This window comes from Perca fluviatilis, chromosome 21 (genome assembly GCF_010015445.1).
Source record: "Perca fluviatilis chromosome 21, GENO_Pfluv_1.0, whole genome shotgun sequence".
Classification (NCBI taxonomy): domain Eukaryota; kingdom Metazoa; phylum Chordata; class Actinopteri; order Perciformes; family Percidae; genus Perca; species Perca fluviatilis.
Genome location: NC_053132.1, coordinates 10,816,626 through 10,832,991, shown reverse-complemented (window position 1 = coordinate 10,832,991; position 16,366 = coordinate 10,816,626). Strand labels below are relative to the sequence as shown.

General features: G+C 41.5%; 1 protein-coding gene across 1 annotated transcript; it reads left to right on the top strand.

Annotated features, from left to right (window-relative positions):
• The first annotated feature begins 7,313 nt into the window (after positions 1–7,313).
• ppm1bb (protein phosphatase, Mg2+/Mn2+ dependent, 1Bb) lies at positions 7,314–16,143 on the top strand. Its single transcript, XM_039787818.1, has 4 exons — positions 7,314–7,468; positions 8,069–8,180; positions 9,481–9,538; positions 11,014–16,143. The coding sequence occupies exons 1-4, from the start codon at positions 7,366–7,368 to the stop codon at positions 11,338–11,340; spliced, it is 600 nt and encodes a 199-aa protein (XP_039643752.1). The 5' UTR covers positions 7,314–7,365; the 3' UTR covers positions 11,341–16,143.
• The last annotated feature ends 223 nt before the right edge of the window (positions 16,144–16,366 follow it).

The window sequence follows — 16,366 nt, the reverse complement described above, 5'->3', positions numbered from 1 at the left end:
TCATTCAAATACATGCAAGTGCACATTACTTCACTTGACTTGCCGTATATTTCTATAGTTTAAACCAACGAAACAAAACGATTGCCGCCATGATTACTTTCCAGAGTATTTTGGTGCCTGATGAACCTTCAAACTCATGGATCTGTTACTAAAACTGAACTGCCCGCGGGTTGCTTTTTGTCTACACCAGTACCTGAACCAACACAGATCCATGAAATGTTTTAACACGCATTCACACTCAGAAACTCACTACCAGACCAAAGAGGCTGACTGACTGCATCAACATACATATTCAGCCTTTGCTTGTGATTAGTTCATGGTCAGAGAGAGTATGATGGTCAGAATGGACAAAGAAGTTAGTTAAAGGCAAAGGGACCAAAAACTGACCCACAAAGACAGATTTCATTCCCATTCACATCTTTGCAGGTGAGAGTTTCACACCCTGCTGATTCAGTAATGTCACACTCTATTCTGCCAACAAGTTAGCTAATAGTATTAGTTACCTTGTGTTCCAGAGTGAAAGAGGCTATGCATGCTCAAAGAAGCTTAAAGTTGCAGTGTAATCCTCAAAGCGCTGCAGTTCCTCCTCTGCTATCTTTGTCTTGTTGTCGCAGGCTCTCTGGCTCTCACCATCCATTGAGTCATTAAAAAGCATGCTGTAATTACAGTATGAAGCAGCCTACTGAACTACTGACACCCAAAAGATGGTTTTATTGTACAGACTATAAAATATTATGTGATTTGACAAAGAGGAGTCAGTTTTGCTTCACTCACATTGTTTTAACATTGAATTGAAAAACAACCTGTGCGCTGATTTATGATGGGAAACGAAAGCTTGTATAAAGATATGTGAAAAATTCAAAATCAGTTTTTTCAATTTATGTAAATCAAGAATACAAATCAACTACAGAATTGTGATAATGCTTCTTTCCTTCCTTGTCGGACTTCTTATTTTTACAATCACAATAACTAACAACATTAACTACTAGAATTGGTATTACATATTCTAATAATTATAGCTTGACTTATACTGAATTTTTTAGGCTGAACAATATCGATAATTGGGAGTTTCAAAATCTATAATTAATTGTGGCCGGGTTGGGTCAGTGGGTAGAGCAGGCGCACATATACTGAGAGGTTTATGCCTCAATGCAGAGGTCCAAGGTTCAAATCTGACCTGTGACAATTTCCTGAATGTCTCCCCCTCTCTCTCTCCTTTCTCACCTAGCTGTCCTATCAAATAGAGACGGGAAAAAAAGCCCCAAAAATAATCTTTTAAAAAAAAAAAAAAATCTATAGTTAATAATGTATTAATGGATGGATTTTATTATTCAGTCCCTCCAGAAAAATGCGATTATGCGATCGCATAATAATAATGCATAATCAACCAAAGTCCGCATTTTCATGCGGGGGTTGCAATTTTTCAAATATGCCGCACTTTCGCCGCATAAATTGCAGATTTCCGCGCAAAATATGCGGCGCTTGCATGATTTCATAATCCCCGCATTTTCGTTGCAAAAAAGTCACATATATCTTAGCAGAAAGTTGAAAAAATGTTGCGTTTACTTCACACAAGAGCAGCCATTTTCCCCCGTTGCCATGGGAACGTTATGAAGTGACGTAATTACGCAACGTGAACATCACGTCATCATGTTGGAGGTTGAATTTTACATGTACTTTGAGTCTCTTAAGTTGGTATACATTAAGAAAGCTATCTTAATATCTGATGTCTACTCAAATCTCTTTAAGTGCTCCTGCTGTCTATATTATTAATGCTTTTTGAAAGTCTTTTGTATCTTTTATTTCCCTCTGTTTAGACTATTACTTTTATTTTTACTTTAATATTATATTATTTGTATATATTTTTGTGTCTTTGTTTACTTATTGCAATGACTGAATATCTGTAAACTATTTTTGGAAATTAAGTTTTAAAAAAAAGCAGGGTGTTGGGAGAATCACTTTTTCTTCAAACCGCATTTTTTGCAAGTTCCCGCAATTTCATCGCATAAAATTGCATAAATATCCTGCATATTCCATAGCATTTTTTAAGAAAACGTGCGGCATAATCAAGGATTTTTGCCCGCAACAATCACAAAAAAACTCGCGTTTTTCTGGTCTTTTTTTATTATTATTATTTTTTCTTGGCCACTTTTAGGCCTTTATTTCCACATGACATATGAAGACATGAAAGGGGAGAGAGAGAGGGAATGACATGAAGAAACGGACCGCAGGTCGGAGACGAACCCGCGGCCACTGCGTCGAGGAGTAAACCTCTATATATGTGCGCCTGCTCTACCAACTGAGCTTACCCGGCTACACATAAACAGTCTTGATACGGATTCCTTAGATTAGATTTTTAAGCATTGGGATACATACTAAGAGCAACATTTTAGAATTGTGTTGGACAAATGGAGATTGGTGACACTATTTCTAAATGACCTCAAACCTAGTTCAGCGTTTCTGAAGTTGAAGTTGAAATGTCTTTAATGTCCCCAAGGGGCAATTTGGTTTACAACATGTAGCCAACACATAAACATTAGCACAAAAAAAGCACATAAAATCTAAAATAGTAACGAGATAAAAACATAAATACACATGTACACAACACTTAAAAAGATGACAAATATATGCTGTGAAATGGGCAGGGATGGCAGATGACCTATAGTTTGAGAAACTCAACAGCTGATGGTACAAATGATCTCAGGAATCTGTTAGACCGGGCACGTTTTCGGAAGGTATACCTCCTTCCTGATGGAGGCAAAACTCAGTGTAGTGGGTGAGTGGTGTTAGCCAAAATGGCCATTGCCCTCTATGTGGCTCTGGCCTCATACACAGACCTAATGCTGTTGAGGTCAGTGCCAATTATTTTCTGAGATATGTTTACAATTTTTCCCAGTCTGTTCTTGTTGGTTACACTCACATTGCCAAACCAGCAGATCATGGCAAAGGTTAAGATGAGTAAAAAGTTGTCAGAAGTGATCTGTTAACATTAAACCCCTTCAGCTTTCTTAAAAAAACTTTTTTTACATATATAGTCTGTGTTGGTCTCAAACTTTAATGTATCTAAAATGGTGCCCAAGTACTTGTATTGGCTTACCACGTCTAATGCTGTGCCATTAATCAAAGTTGAAGCAGTGGTGGGAGGATTGCGACAAAAGTCAATACACATCTCTTTGGTTTTAGAGACGTTGAGTTGTAGATATATCTATCTTATGGTGTAAGGACTCGTATAGGAGTCCTTACACCATAAGATCAAATGTCCCACCTTGTGATCCTGCAGAAGACTAATTATCACAGAATCATCAGCATACTTGATAATATGCCTTAATTCAAACATACTCTGACAGTCATTGGTGTAGAGCACAAACAGAAGTGGTGACAGAACACACCCCTGAGATGACCCTGTTGAGCACATAAGGGTCTTAGATAAAGTGTTATTTACCCGGGTTCTCTGTGACCTCATAGTTAGGAAATCAACCAGCCAGCATATGGTACCAAAGTCAATATCAGAAAATTGCAATAGTCTATGAGTAAGAATATGGGGCTGCATACAGTTGAACGCTGATGAAAAGTCAACAAAACACAAGCGTGCATGTGTCTTCTTGCCCTCTAAATGTCCAGTAACAAAGTCCAGCAGTGTTGCTGTGGCATCCTCAACCCCCTTGCTTAGTAGATATGCAAATTGGAGTGGATCAATCATGCCCTGAGTCATGAAAAGCAAACCTTGCCCACACACACACACACACACAACACACACACACACACACCACACAACACACACACACACACACACACACACACACACACACACACACATTGCTGAGCCATACACAGCATTATTAGAAGACACACACACATACACACACACACACACACACACATAACACACACACACACACACACACACACACACACATACACACACACACACATACGCACACACACACATACACACACACACACATACACATACACACACACACACACACACAGACAGACAGAGAGAGAGACACACAGGCAGACAGACAGACACAGAGCAGCAGGCAGCACAGCAGCAGCAGGCAGACACACAGCAGGCAGCAGGCAGCAGCACAGCAGCAGCACAGCAGCAGCAGACAGGCAGGCAGCAGGCACACACACACACACACACACACACACACACATGGACACAGGCACAGTATGGACAGTGGAGGACCGGACAAGACGGAGGCACCACACACACAGCCCCATGGAGATGGACACACAGCATGGACCAACACAGCCCACATGGAAGCATGAACAAGGAAGACTTGCCTTGTGGAAGGACAGATCCACACACGCAGTATATGCTGACCAGACCATGGTGACTGTGGAAATGACACTTGCACAGGGACCCTGTGAAAGGAAAGTGTATCCCAGAATCACAGGAATATGGATCCAGGAGCCTTGAAAGAAACCCCAAGTGGCCCTGGGGGACATGAGCCATAAATATGGTGGTTCTAATGGAGTGCTGAGCCAAGGAGACGAAGGTATGGATGGACCCAACGAACCACACGACCACAGTGGATGGAGAGAATGGTGGACACCTGTATAAGGAAAGCACACATGTGGCATGTGAGAGCCAGGATCAGGAAAGAAGAGAGGACCCCGACACAAGGAACCAATGTGGTATGGACAGAGCTGCAAGGACCTAGGAAACAGACAGTCAGAGGAATCAGACACACGATGATCCACTAGAGAGAGTGATCCCATGACCACACCACATGGACTGACACACACACGGATGGACAGGACACAAATGACACACACACACAGGAGGACCCGACCACACACATGGAAAACTGCACACAAGATAACATGGAGGAAGGACAACGGAACATCCAGCAGTGGGACTACAAAATCAGGATGGATGGACACAGACAGACCGATCCCACATGGACCCCATCCATAACCCCACGAGACACCGAGACCAACACAGGAAAGAGGATGACCCCACACAGAAAATGTATGGACACTTGAAAAGCATGACCATAATGACAGCCATAATGACTGATATCCACTTGAAAATGGGTGGCTGACCAAGTGGTGGATACATATACTAAAAAGAAATGAAGCATGGCCGAAGTTAGGTGAAAATGGAAATATAATATTTATGGACAGACTTAAAGGGAGCCCAGAAAAGATGGAGTGGAGAACACAATAGAAAGTGAAATGGTGGAAGATGGATAATGGATAGTGGAGCGGAGTGGAGTGGAGTGAAAAGAAGACGCAGTGGATAGGTGAAAGGTGGAGACTTGATGGAGCAGGATAAATAGATGGATGAAAGAGGAGAAATAAGCATGAAATGGAAGGATATAGGAAATGGAAGGAATATAGAAATAATAATGAGGAAATAATAGGGAAATAATGAAATAGATGGAAGGGATAGAATCAAGCCAGGAAGAAAGGAAAGAAGAAAGGAATGGAAGGAAAGTGGTGGAGAAATGGAAAGGGAAGGAGTGTAGTGAACAGGAGCTGCAGTGCCGAAATATGTTGTTTGCGTAAACAAACAAAAGTTTTGTTTACATTCAGTGTTACTCACCAAGACTCACTGTGTATTAAGGTCTAACAAGCATGTTGAATACATTTCCTGTTCTTTATATTACATATGCAAAGCCAATTTTCTTTTTTCTTTTCTTTTTTGAGAGCTGCATTTACATCCATGTTTACTTGCTAGGAGTATTCTTCCCCCCTGTATTTGCTGGCAAATTGCTGCAAATCTTGGCTGTTACCACCATTTGTAGTCCTGTAGAATCATTTGAAACCAATGGCAGGACTGTGTATTGCATCCACCATGTGCTTAAACAGAACAGGGACCCACTCATTGAAAAACTGCTCCATTGCATTACTAGAGGTCAAAAACTCCACAGGGAACTCCATCTGTAAAATGTTGAAATTATCCAAAAGTATATGTTGACAAGCTGATAGATCGGCCAAAATTTGCTCATTGCATATATAATGATCTCGCTGTATATGTCAGCCGATAAATGACAAGAAATTGAAGAAAAGAAATGCAAAAGATAACCGTGACAAGTTTATTTTTGGACTGTATGTCCGGGCCAGTACATTTCTAGGCCAGCATTGTTAAAGGTGCCATGGCATGAAAATTCACTTTATGAGGTTTTTTAACATTAAAATGAGTTCCCCCAGCCTGCCTATGGTCCCCCAGTGGCTAGAAATGGTTATAGGTGTAAACTGAGCCCTGGGTATCCTGCTCAGCCTTTGAGAAAATGAAAGCTCAGATGGGCCGATCTGGAATCTTGCTCCTTATGAGGTCATAAGGAGCAAGATTACCTCCTCTTTCTCTGCTTTGCCCACCAAGAGAATTTGGCCCACCCATGATAGAGAGACATCATGGCAAAGTGGCAGTTGGTCAAGGCCACACCCCCACCCTCCACCTCTGTACCACCTCCTCAATAGCTACAGACACAGAAATGGCACATCCTAAGGAAAGCTCATTGTGGGACTGGCTCTAGTGGCTGTAATTCTGCACCAAGGCTGAATTTCGGGAAAGAGACTTCAGATACAGTGTTAGGGGACTACTAAGGTCTATATAAAAGCATCCAAAAAGCAGCATGTCATGGGACCTTTTTAAAAATCTAATTTGAGGAAAACTTATCAAAAAAGTGTATTTATATTATGGGACATATTATAAGACAACCTAGTGCCCTAGTCAAACTTTCGTTTTAAAAGCATCATTTTGTACGGAAGCGGCACTTTTAAGATTCACCGTATTCTCGTTTTCGGTCAAATAGCCTTTTGAATGGGAGTGCTAGGGGCACTACTATGATAGCATCACAATTGCTATTTTTAAAACACTAAGAAGGCTCGACACAACATGGAACTTTGCTCGACGTATCACCAGGGGCTCTACACATGAACGCGAGCATTGAGAATATTGTTTGTGTACACAGAGTTTACTAAAAAAGGTTTTAACAACTCACTGTCGCTGTTGGTTTTTCTGCTCGGTCAAAAAGTGTTGATCTCCGAATGCGAACGGACGGACTGCATAGGAGGAAATGCCGTTCTTATATGAAGCTCCTTTTTCAACTACGAGGTCAATAATGTTTTTCACTGACGACAAAACAACGAATTATCCGTGCATTTATGTGGAACTAAGCTTTAGGAGCTTTCCGTCTCTACTCTCCTCCCTGTTACGTTGCATTCGGAGATCGACTATTTTTGACTGGTTAGGTGGACGGCGACCAGAAAAAACAACAGTGAGTTGAAGAATTGTTAATCACAACAACATTAAAATCCCTGTACTATTAACAGCAAAATATACCTTATGTCCCACATAGATGTAAATGTCCTCTTTATTTCGTCCTGCAGGGGAGCAGGGACAATATGAGTGTGGTGGTGGTGTGTTTACCCGGCGCTCCCAAGATATCGGAGGAGGCTGTGAAGAAAGAAGAGGAATTGGATAAGTACCTGGAGACCCGTGTTGAGGGTCAGCACACGAAAAACACACTACACCTTCACACATACGAACATATTAGCCAGTCAGTATGCAATTATCATGATATTCAGGAGAGCACATTACATTAAATTTGCCTAAAATTAGATTTACAAAGATTTTAAAAATGCTATAGTCTTAAACATATTAGCTTCAGTGTTTTTTGGAGGAACGGAATATATGTCAATACTGTTTATCTTTACACTATTATTGGCTGATATGCTGTATTTGAAACGTGTGGTAGATTATTATAAACATGTAACTGTTCAAATGCCCACACTGTTCTTTGGGCCCAGCAGCTTTTCCATGTTCAAAACTATTTTTTTTTTTTTGTGTATTGAAACAAGTGGCCACATACTGTGCTCAGTTTCTGTGTACATAACCAAAATAAACATTCTTTAGGTAGTACAAATATTTGAAAGCAGTCTGCTACACAGTGGTGCTGCAAATGGCAGGTAGTGGTGTATGTTTCCACTACTAGGGGTAATTTCTGTGGTTTAACGCCAACACTTGGAGTATAAAATACTATAATCTTGCCTCAGTATACCACATAACCTCTGACAAGTCCCTGGTCCTCTTTGTGTTTGTGTGTAGAGCTACTGGGGAACTGTGGAGAGGCGGGAGTCCCTGACCTGGTGTCTGTCCTGAGGAGCATTGCCACAGAGAACATCCCCAACCTTCCACCTGGCGGAGGCCTGGCCAGCAAGTAAATACACAGCCCGGAACAACATTTAACACGATTTTACTGCATTTTACACACACTGTTAAAATATGATTGGACTTGACTATCCACATACATTATTTGTTATGGCTTAGAAACTTGTAAATGCATAATGTACCACCAGGATATTGTATCCTAATGTACACACAAGTTATGATTTGATGTGTTGAACTGCAAGTTTGATCTCTAACTTCACAAATTGACAATAATAATAACTTTACTTTTTTTTAACATAGTTGCAAAGTGCTTTAAAAGAGGATATAAGAAACAGAAAAAAATTATACAATAAAAAGAAATAAACTGATAAATAGGGCTGTAACTAAAGATTATTTTCATTATCGATTAAATTGCCAATTATTTTCTTGAATTATCCCTTTGCCAAAAAATGTCAGCTCTAACTTTCCACAGCCACAAGGTGATGTATTAAAATTGCTTCCAACAGTAGCCTGATAGAAGCCAGTTCAAAAAGATGTGTTTTTAAGCCATCTTTAAAGAAAATCCCAGAAGTAGCTGTGAATGGTAATTCATTCAAAGTGTGAATGGCCTTTTCACCTGTTTTATGATTGGTTTAATATTCAACGATGCATATTTCTCATGAAATTGCACATGCTTTGGGCAAAACATTTTTGTTGGCACACCTGGATTTATTTTTTTCATGATGTCATTGTTGAATTTTGCTTGCAAAAGCAACCCAAAATTCATCACTTTGTTTATGTAGCGCTGATAACGTTATTATTATTATTAACGTTCACAATAAGCACCGTCACACACAGATCTGAAACAATTACTAGATTCAAAAAAGAAATTGTTTTCAAGCACACCTGTTCCCTTGTTTTACAGTCTAACAGACAGAATATCTTTGGGTTTAGCTCTGTTGGGTAGACTAAAGAGACAACATGAAGACGTCACCTTGAGCTCTGAGGAAATTGTGAAAAGTTAGAATCGATAATGAAAATAATAGTTTGTTGCAGCTCTGATCGCACTGAGCCAAGAATGTTCACACACAGACAGTTGCATCCGCTCAAACACCAGCCACGCAGATACACTTAAAAATGTATCCACGTACAGATAACACTCCTTAAACACTTAGCTGTACAGATTCATAAAGAGATTCTGTAGTCTCTTTATGGATGAATAGCGGATACTCAAGTATCGACTCAGTTGCTTACTTAGTTCCATTAAAATATGAATCAATATACATTTGCAAAGAATGAACAGACTGTTTTGTATTCTATAAGGAGTTGTTCTCCTCTCTAAGCAGCGAGTTGTGTTTGTCTGTTTGCAGACGGAGTGTGATCGAGGCGGTGTACAACAAGCTGAACCCTCACAGAGAAGAGGAAGGGGTGAGTTGATCACTCTCTAAAGCCCTCACCTCTCCAACCTTTCACCATCCCCTCAACATGTAAACACACACCGGCCCAGACAAGGACACTCTGTTGTTTGTGTGTTTGTGTGTGAGAATTAATGTTATTTTGAAGTGTGAAAGAGGGTGGAGGGTAGATTGAGCAAATTAACCTTGGCAAGCTCAGTGAAACTTATTTGTCTTCATGTTGAAAAGCATTGAAGTGGTGTGGCCAGTTTCAATTTTGTATTCATCATTGAAATAGTATACGGTTTAAAGCCTCATAAATCTCTTGAACTCCTCAGCAATGAAAGCACACAAAACTTACAGATGACTTACAAAGCCTTTCTAAAGATCGTACCTCCCCCCACCCCCCAGGCATGTTTTAAGACCTAAAAATGCTTTCCACAAATTTGAATAAGTACAAATCCAGAATCTGTGATTGTTTATTTCGAAAGTCCATTCTCAATCAATGTTCGTATACTGGAGGCTTCAAGTTTCCACATCACAGTTGTGTAAGTTACGTACACGTTGGTACACGTCTTAGACCCATTCAAGGTGAGCACAAATAAACTTTCACGAATGTGAAAAAAAGTTTTCACATTCGTTCAAAACTCCGCACAGTGAAGGTCAAACGCCCAAGTGAAGTGACAATAAGAAAAACATATTTTTGGGTGCAGGGGGACTTTACAGATAAAGTTAAATATACTGTTCACAGTGCTTAAAGAGTCGATAGCTGAATCATGCAGAGTAAGTCAAATGTGTCCAAATATCGAGATGCATTTCATTGCCAAATGTATTGTCATTACACAATCACTAAGCTAAAGTCTATTTTGCACTTGTCAGACACATTTCCCTATTTACATTTAAAAAAAATTCAGTTCAATGGGTATTGCTCTCCTGGCATGGTCACTTTGTTTTGATTTATCTTTTCAGTAAAGCTTAGAAATATTGCTCAGTGTATTAAAAAATTTAGTTTATGTAAAATTCAAATGCAGTCTAGGAGGAATTTTCACATCCATCTTAAAGAAATTGCTGTCAAGGCCACATGTAGGCTTACAAATGTAATTCTTATTCTAAAGAAGAGATCAGTGTCCGCTTGTAAACAGCCTGGAAAGGTGGGTGTGATGGTGGACGTGTGTGTAGCTGTATGAGGGCATGTGAGTGTATTTGTCATATTGGAGTCTTACAGGCTCTTTTCTCTGGGATGTATGGGTGCCCCCCCCCCACACACACACACACACACACACACTCTCTCTCTGTTGCACCATACAGCGAATATCACAAAGGGTTGTTGGTCAGAGGTAGCGTTTGCATGGGCTTGTCCGACTGGTGCAAGAATGTCTCTGAATTCCTCACGCTAGTGTGTAGTAGATATTTGTGTGACACCGATGTGAGTATTGTGCCGCTGTTTGTATGTGTGTGTTTGACCATGGAGCGTGCCTGCAGAGTCTGACCCCTAGCGTGTCACCTCAGGCCTGTGCGGGGGGAGAGGAGGAGAGTGAGGAGGGAGGTGGCAGCACGGCGGCTCATCTGCTGGAGGCTCTGCGGCAGTTCCGCCTGCACCACCGGGGGCAGTACCACTCGGTGCTGGAGGAGTCCCTGGCCACCTACCACCTGCGGGGGGAGAGCACTGCGGATGGACCAGGGGAAGGCAGGAGGACCTCCGATGACGACAGGGATGGCCAGCAGCAGCCCGCCTCCCCTCCCTCTCCCCCCTCGCCCCCGCCCTCACCCGCCACTGCAAAGCCGGAGGCCAGCAAAGATGCGCCCGCCCCCGAGTCCGATCCCTCCTCTGACTGAGCACCCCCTCTCCATACCTACCTTCCCACCCGACCCCAAAGCTCTAGTCCAAAGTGCTTTGATCTCTCCTCCTCTTTCCTTTATCACAGAACTTGAATAGACACATCGGCCACTTCCGGCTCTATCATGGGCTGCAAATTTAGCTTCCATTGCCATTCATGAATATTTTAGTAATGTAATGGAAATAAAAATGGCCCCTCTGTCTATTCAAGTTCTGTCTCCAAGCCACATATATACCTTCCTCCTTTCTTTAGTTTCCCCTGTCCTTTGATCACCTCAGCTTGGATTCCCAAACTTGTCAGCCACTTTTACAACCTGATCCCACAGACTGATGTTTACCATTAAAAAAATAAATAAAAATCAATAAGAAATTATTATTATGTGCAAAAGTGGCTGGTGAAGTAAAAATAGACCTTGCACTCCATGGCCTACATCTACCATTATTGGCTTCTGGCTGATTTCCGACTTGACCCCACCACACACACAAACACACAAACACACAAACACACAAACACACAAACAAACACACACACACACACACACACACACACACACACACACACACACACACACACACACACACAAACACTCACACCTGCTTACAGTGGACAACCTGACAAAGAAAAGGAGAGGAGACCCTCTGAACCGCAGCTGTGTTCAACACACTGCTCTCCAGGCCTACTCCATCTACAGACTCGGAACACATTCTTTTGCGTTGATGTATGTATGTGTGTCTGCATGAGTTTGAGTGACGGAGAAAGAGACCAATCATCACTACTGAAATTTGTGTTTTTGGTAGTGGGTGATACTTGATTGTGTTTGTTAGCTCATTCAGCAATGTTAGGTTTTCCAAACCAGTCTGGGTACTGAAAAACTGGGCAGTTTAACCACAGAGGGACACTTGTGTAGGTGGGTTAGTGGCTGTATACTAGTAGTTTGAGCGGCATTTCATTTAAATTGCTCCCTCACCACATCTCACCATATGCCGAATTCCACATCACCACATTTTAGTACGCGGCCTCACAGTCACCAACGAAGGGGTTCACATTTGTTCCTGGTTGTTATTCAGGTGGTTGTGAATGTGTCGGTAGCACTCAAGTATACTGGTACCAGGTGCAAAAGGGGCCATGCAAGCAACGTGTTTAAATTAAAATAAGACTAAAAGTCTATAGCCACGCTAGCAACCTTGTAAGGCTGTAATGCACTTTACACACCACAAATCAAAATTATTGGATGGATGAAAAAAGGAGAGAAACCTTCACTATGGTGGTGCCAGGTGAAAAGGCATATAGTTTCAAAATCAGACATATAGTATGGTTCTCTACATTGTGTGAGGTGGCTCAACTTTTGTATTGTCAGTGTTAGCTGTAAACTGTTGTTAGCAAATCACTGATACTGTTCCATAGAGATGGTTCCATAAAAAGCTCAGGGAAGTGGCTGTGCTCTACTCTTTAACCCTGGTTGGGTGGTTAAACAGACGTATGTTTGCCAAAACAACCAGTAAGTCATCATTCATGAGGTCCTTTCTCTTGTTAAACCCTTCCGATATAGCAAAAATCAAAGTTTTGTGTTGCTTGTCAAAATTTATTTTCGGGTGAGCAATGGACTAATTGTTGCCCCTTGTGGCCATTGGGAGAAAATCACCCACTACAACCTGCGGCAGTAGTGGGCAGCCCATTGCAGCTTTGCGCACAACAATGAAAACTTACTTGGAATAGCAACACAAATGTGAGATGTATCCTTTATCAGAAGTTTGTATTATCGCGTTTACAAAGCTGAGGTTAAGTGCTGCTATTTTGACGAAGTAAATCTTACACAGATGTAAGTTGAGCAAAGTCAAACTGTGTAGAGCTGAAGCTGAGAAGATGAAATAAAATAAAAAAAATCACTGTAAATATGATTAATGGTCTTGCTTTAGGTAACAATATGACCTTTCTTTAGCAGACACCCTCAGTCTAACACTTTTTTTTTTTTTTTTTTTAAACATACGGCCGGCATTACATTCCTAAAGTCATACTGCTAGCGTGGCTTAAAAGATCATAGCATTGAATCCACTGTAGGCATTCAGCGTCCAACATTAAGCACCTCTACAATCGTTTATACCTGGACAACAGTGGGTTATGTGTGAGATGGTTGTGTATCTGTAATCGGTTCCCACTGCTCATGCCGACAGTCGCTGGTATTAACCACGGCAGGATGTGTTTCAGCTTGATAAAATCCCACACACAGTATATTTCATTCCTCACAGGTTATGACATTGTCTGTTCAGAACAACACAATCTGAAACTCTTGCCTCATTGTGAAAGTTTAATTTGAACAGACTGAACCTACAGTGCTCATTCTTCTTTGAAAGCAGGTAGAGGGATGTTGTCTAAGTCTGTATAAAGCCCAGTTCCCAGTGACCCTGGTAATGCATGCACTGCACTTATCTTTTCAATATCTAAGGCACTTAACTATCAGAGGGGAGGTTATGCTCAACACTGTGCGTATGTATGTATGTATGTATGTATGAGTTGTATTTGTATGCGGTTACATGGGCCAAATTAGTCCCACACAGTTAATATGACAAATGAACAAATAAAAATGATTTGAGGTATAATGCTATGATTTGTGTCAAGTGTATGAGTATTTGTGGATGTAATCTGACTGTAAGGCTGCGTTTCTTGTCTTTTGGTCCTGTCCTTTTGGACCTTGCAAATGTGCAGGGTTGGGATTAGAGATACAAAAAGAAATCTCTGACAGAATCCAAGGTAAAGTGGTGGCATTTGATACAGGACCATTTCCTGAAACTGAAAGTGGGATTTTTCGTTGTCTCAGTTTTATTTAATGTGTTGTAAATGTTTCTGTTTAGGCTGTGTAGTTTTCAGCTCAAGCAGAAAATAAATCCTCACCTTCCTTTCCCTCCCCTGCCAGCTTTTAACTCTAGCCTTGACTCGTAATTTCATCTCAGATGCTGCCTAAAGACATTTTAATGTCTCCTTTTAAAACAATAGCCGCAAAATAAATTGCTGCATTGCATGAGCTGGCGGCGATGAGAGGAGGGTGAGCTGCGTAGATTATAGGGACTCCATTCTCTCCATTTCTCCCCTGTTTTTCAGTCTGACACTTGGCCTTGATTCTCTGCAAGGTGAGTCATCCCAGGTCTGGGTTCTGGTTGTGTTTTAAAGTACAGGCTGGTCAGGGGAATGTCCCGGTCTTTCACCATTATCCATTCAATTTGAGTAGATAAAAAGAAGGCAGTGAGGTTCAAAGTTTGCCATTACTTAAGGCACCAGGAGCAGTATGTTAACTTCTGTGTGCAGGAAAAGGCGCATGAACAAAAAAAAACCTAACCCACAGCTCTCTCTATCTTTTCCTTTTTACTCCCCCAGAGTGCCGGTGAGCTGGAAGACCCCTGGTAGCTGTGGCAAAGACCCCCGTCTCCTCCTGGTGATCGGTGCATCTGCCCAGAGGAGGAGTGTCTCTCCATTGCGACATGTCTTTCTCCACTAAAGGAGGACATGTGGTGTGTGTTGGAGTGAGTGAGTGTGCGTATGTTGGTTGTGTGTGTGTGTGTGTGTGTGTGTGTGTGTCCGCGTGTGTGTCTGCAGCAGTGGGACAAAGACGACAACAACAACAACAACTACAACTACACACATGCATACTGCTTTAAACCTGGAGGAAAACAAAAATCAATTTTCAGAAATGTCAAGATTTTATGACCTGAAGCATTGTGATGGTAGAGATGATTATTTTTTTTTTTAACCATTGAGGTGTTTTTTTTTTTTTTTTTTTTTTTTTTTCTTGAATGTTGACAGAACACCTGACTTCACAATGACTTAAGGACCTATAGTGTGTGCGTATGTTTGTGTGTGCGTGAGAGTGTTTGTGTGTGAGTGTTTTGAGGAGGGCCAAGAGAAGACGGATGGTGGATAAAGACTTTGTATGTAACTCTTCTTCTGGACTTTTATTTTTTTGTGCTCCTGGGTCTGATATTTGCCTAACACCTTTGCTTCTCCCCTCTTAAAAGACACACACTCTCTCTCTTCTCTCTCTCTCTCTCTCTCTCTCTCTCTCTCTCTCTCTCTCTAACACACACAGACACACCATGAAAAACCATAAACACCCCTCACCCACTTCCACCTGTGCACGTATGTGATGTGCCACCTTCGCAGGGCACTGCATGAGGACTTTGGTTCTACATGTACAGCTACGTGGTTTTCTAGTCGACCCGGATGGACATCCATTGGTGGAGACTAACTCAACCCGAAAGACCTCTGCATTCTGATTGGCTCCTGCCGTGTGAGAAGTGGAAATGATTTGGATTTTATTTGTTTTGTTTTTTGTTGTTGTTGTTGTTGATACTATTAGGATGATGACGATGATAATCACGATGGGGGGGGGGATGGGAGGTTAACTAGTTCACTGAAGAGCCGAGTGCAAGTTGGACTCATGGAGCGGGGGGGGGGGCGGGTGGGGATTGGGGCTGTTGTATCACTGGTTGGATTTCCTGTAGGAGGAGGGTTAGGGCAGGGGGGTTGTGGATCAAACAAGCTTCCCCACCTCCCTCCCCACCATCATTGTTGGAAGTACACATGACGGCGGACTGTCCCGACAGAGGAAAGTTTTTATTTTTTTTTTTTTTTTTTTTATGTTGTCCATAAGGTTACTAGCTGCTCGGTATGTAGAGTGAGTGAACTCCCTGTTTTAACCCTGTTCCTGGTTCTCAGACTGCATTGGTAATGTTTGTATTGCTGTTGTTTGATTGCACTCACATTTGATTACAGAAAGCGTCTATATATGAAATAAAATACCTGCCAAGGATCCAGTGCTGGCTGCGTATTTTAAGAAGAGATCATGTCATTTCTGGATGTTTGTGTCTGTTTGGCCTTTTCCTTTTTTCCCCTTTCAGAGGCCAGTATCACGAAGCAAGACCAATCAGAATACCGGAAGGTTCCTACAGCACCCCGACATGGACATAAACAGAATTTTAGGTTGACAATAAAGTGACAAGTTGTACATTTTTAAGGTCCATACAATCACTTTA

What these genes read in the sequence shown, in the direction of transcription:
- ppm1bb (XM_039787818.1), top strand. Translation starts at nt 7,366, where the DNA reads ATGAGTGTGGTGGTGGTGTGTTTACCCGGCGCTCCCAAGATATCGGAG. An exon ending in CCTGGAGACCCGTGTTGAGG is followed by an intron (nt 7,469 to 8,068) that starts GTCAGCACACGA and finishes GTTTGTGTGTAG; the next exon opens with AGCTACTGGGGAACTGTGGA. An exon ending in CTCACAGAGAAGAGGAAGGG is followed by an intron (nt 9,539 to 11,013) that starts GTGAGTTGATCA and finishes GTGTCACCTCAG; the next exon opens with GCCTGTGCGGGGGGAGAGGA.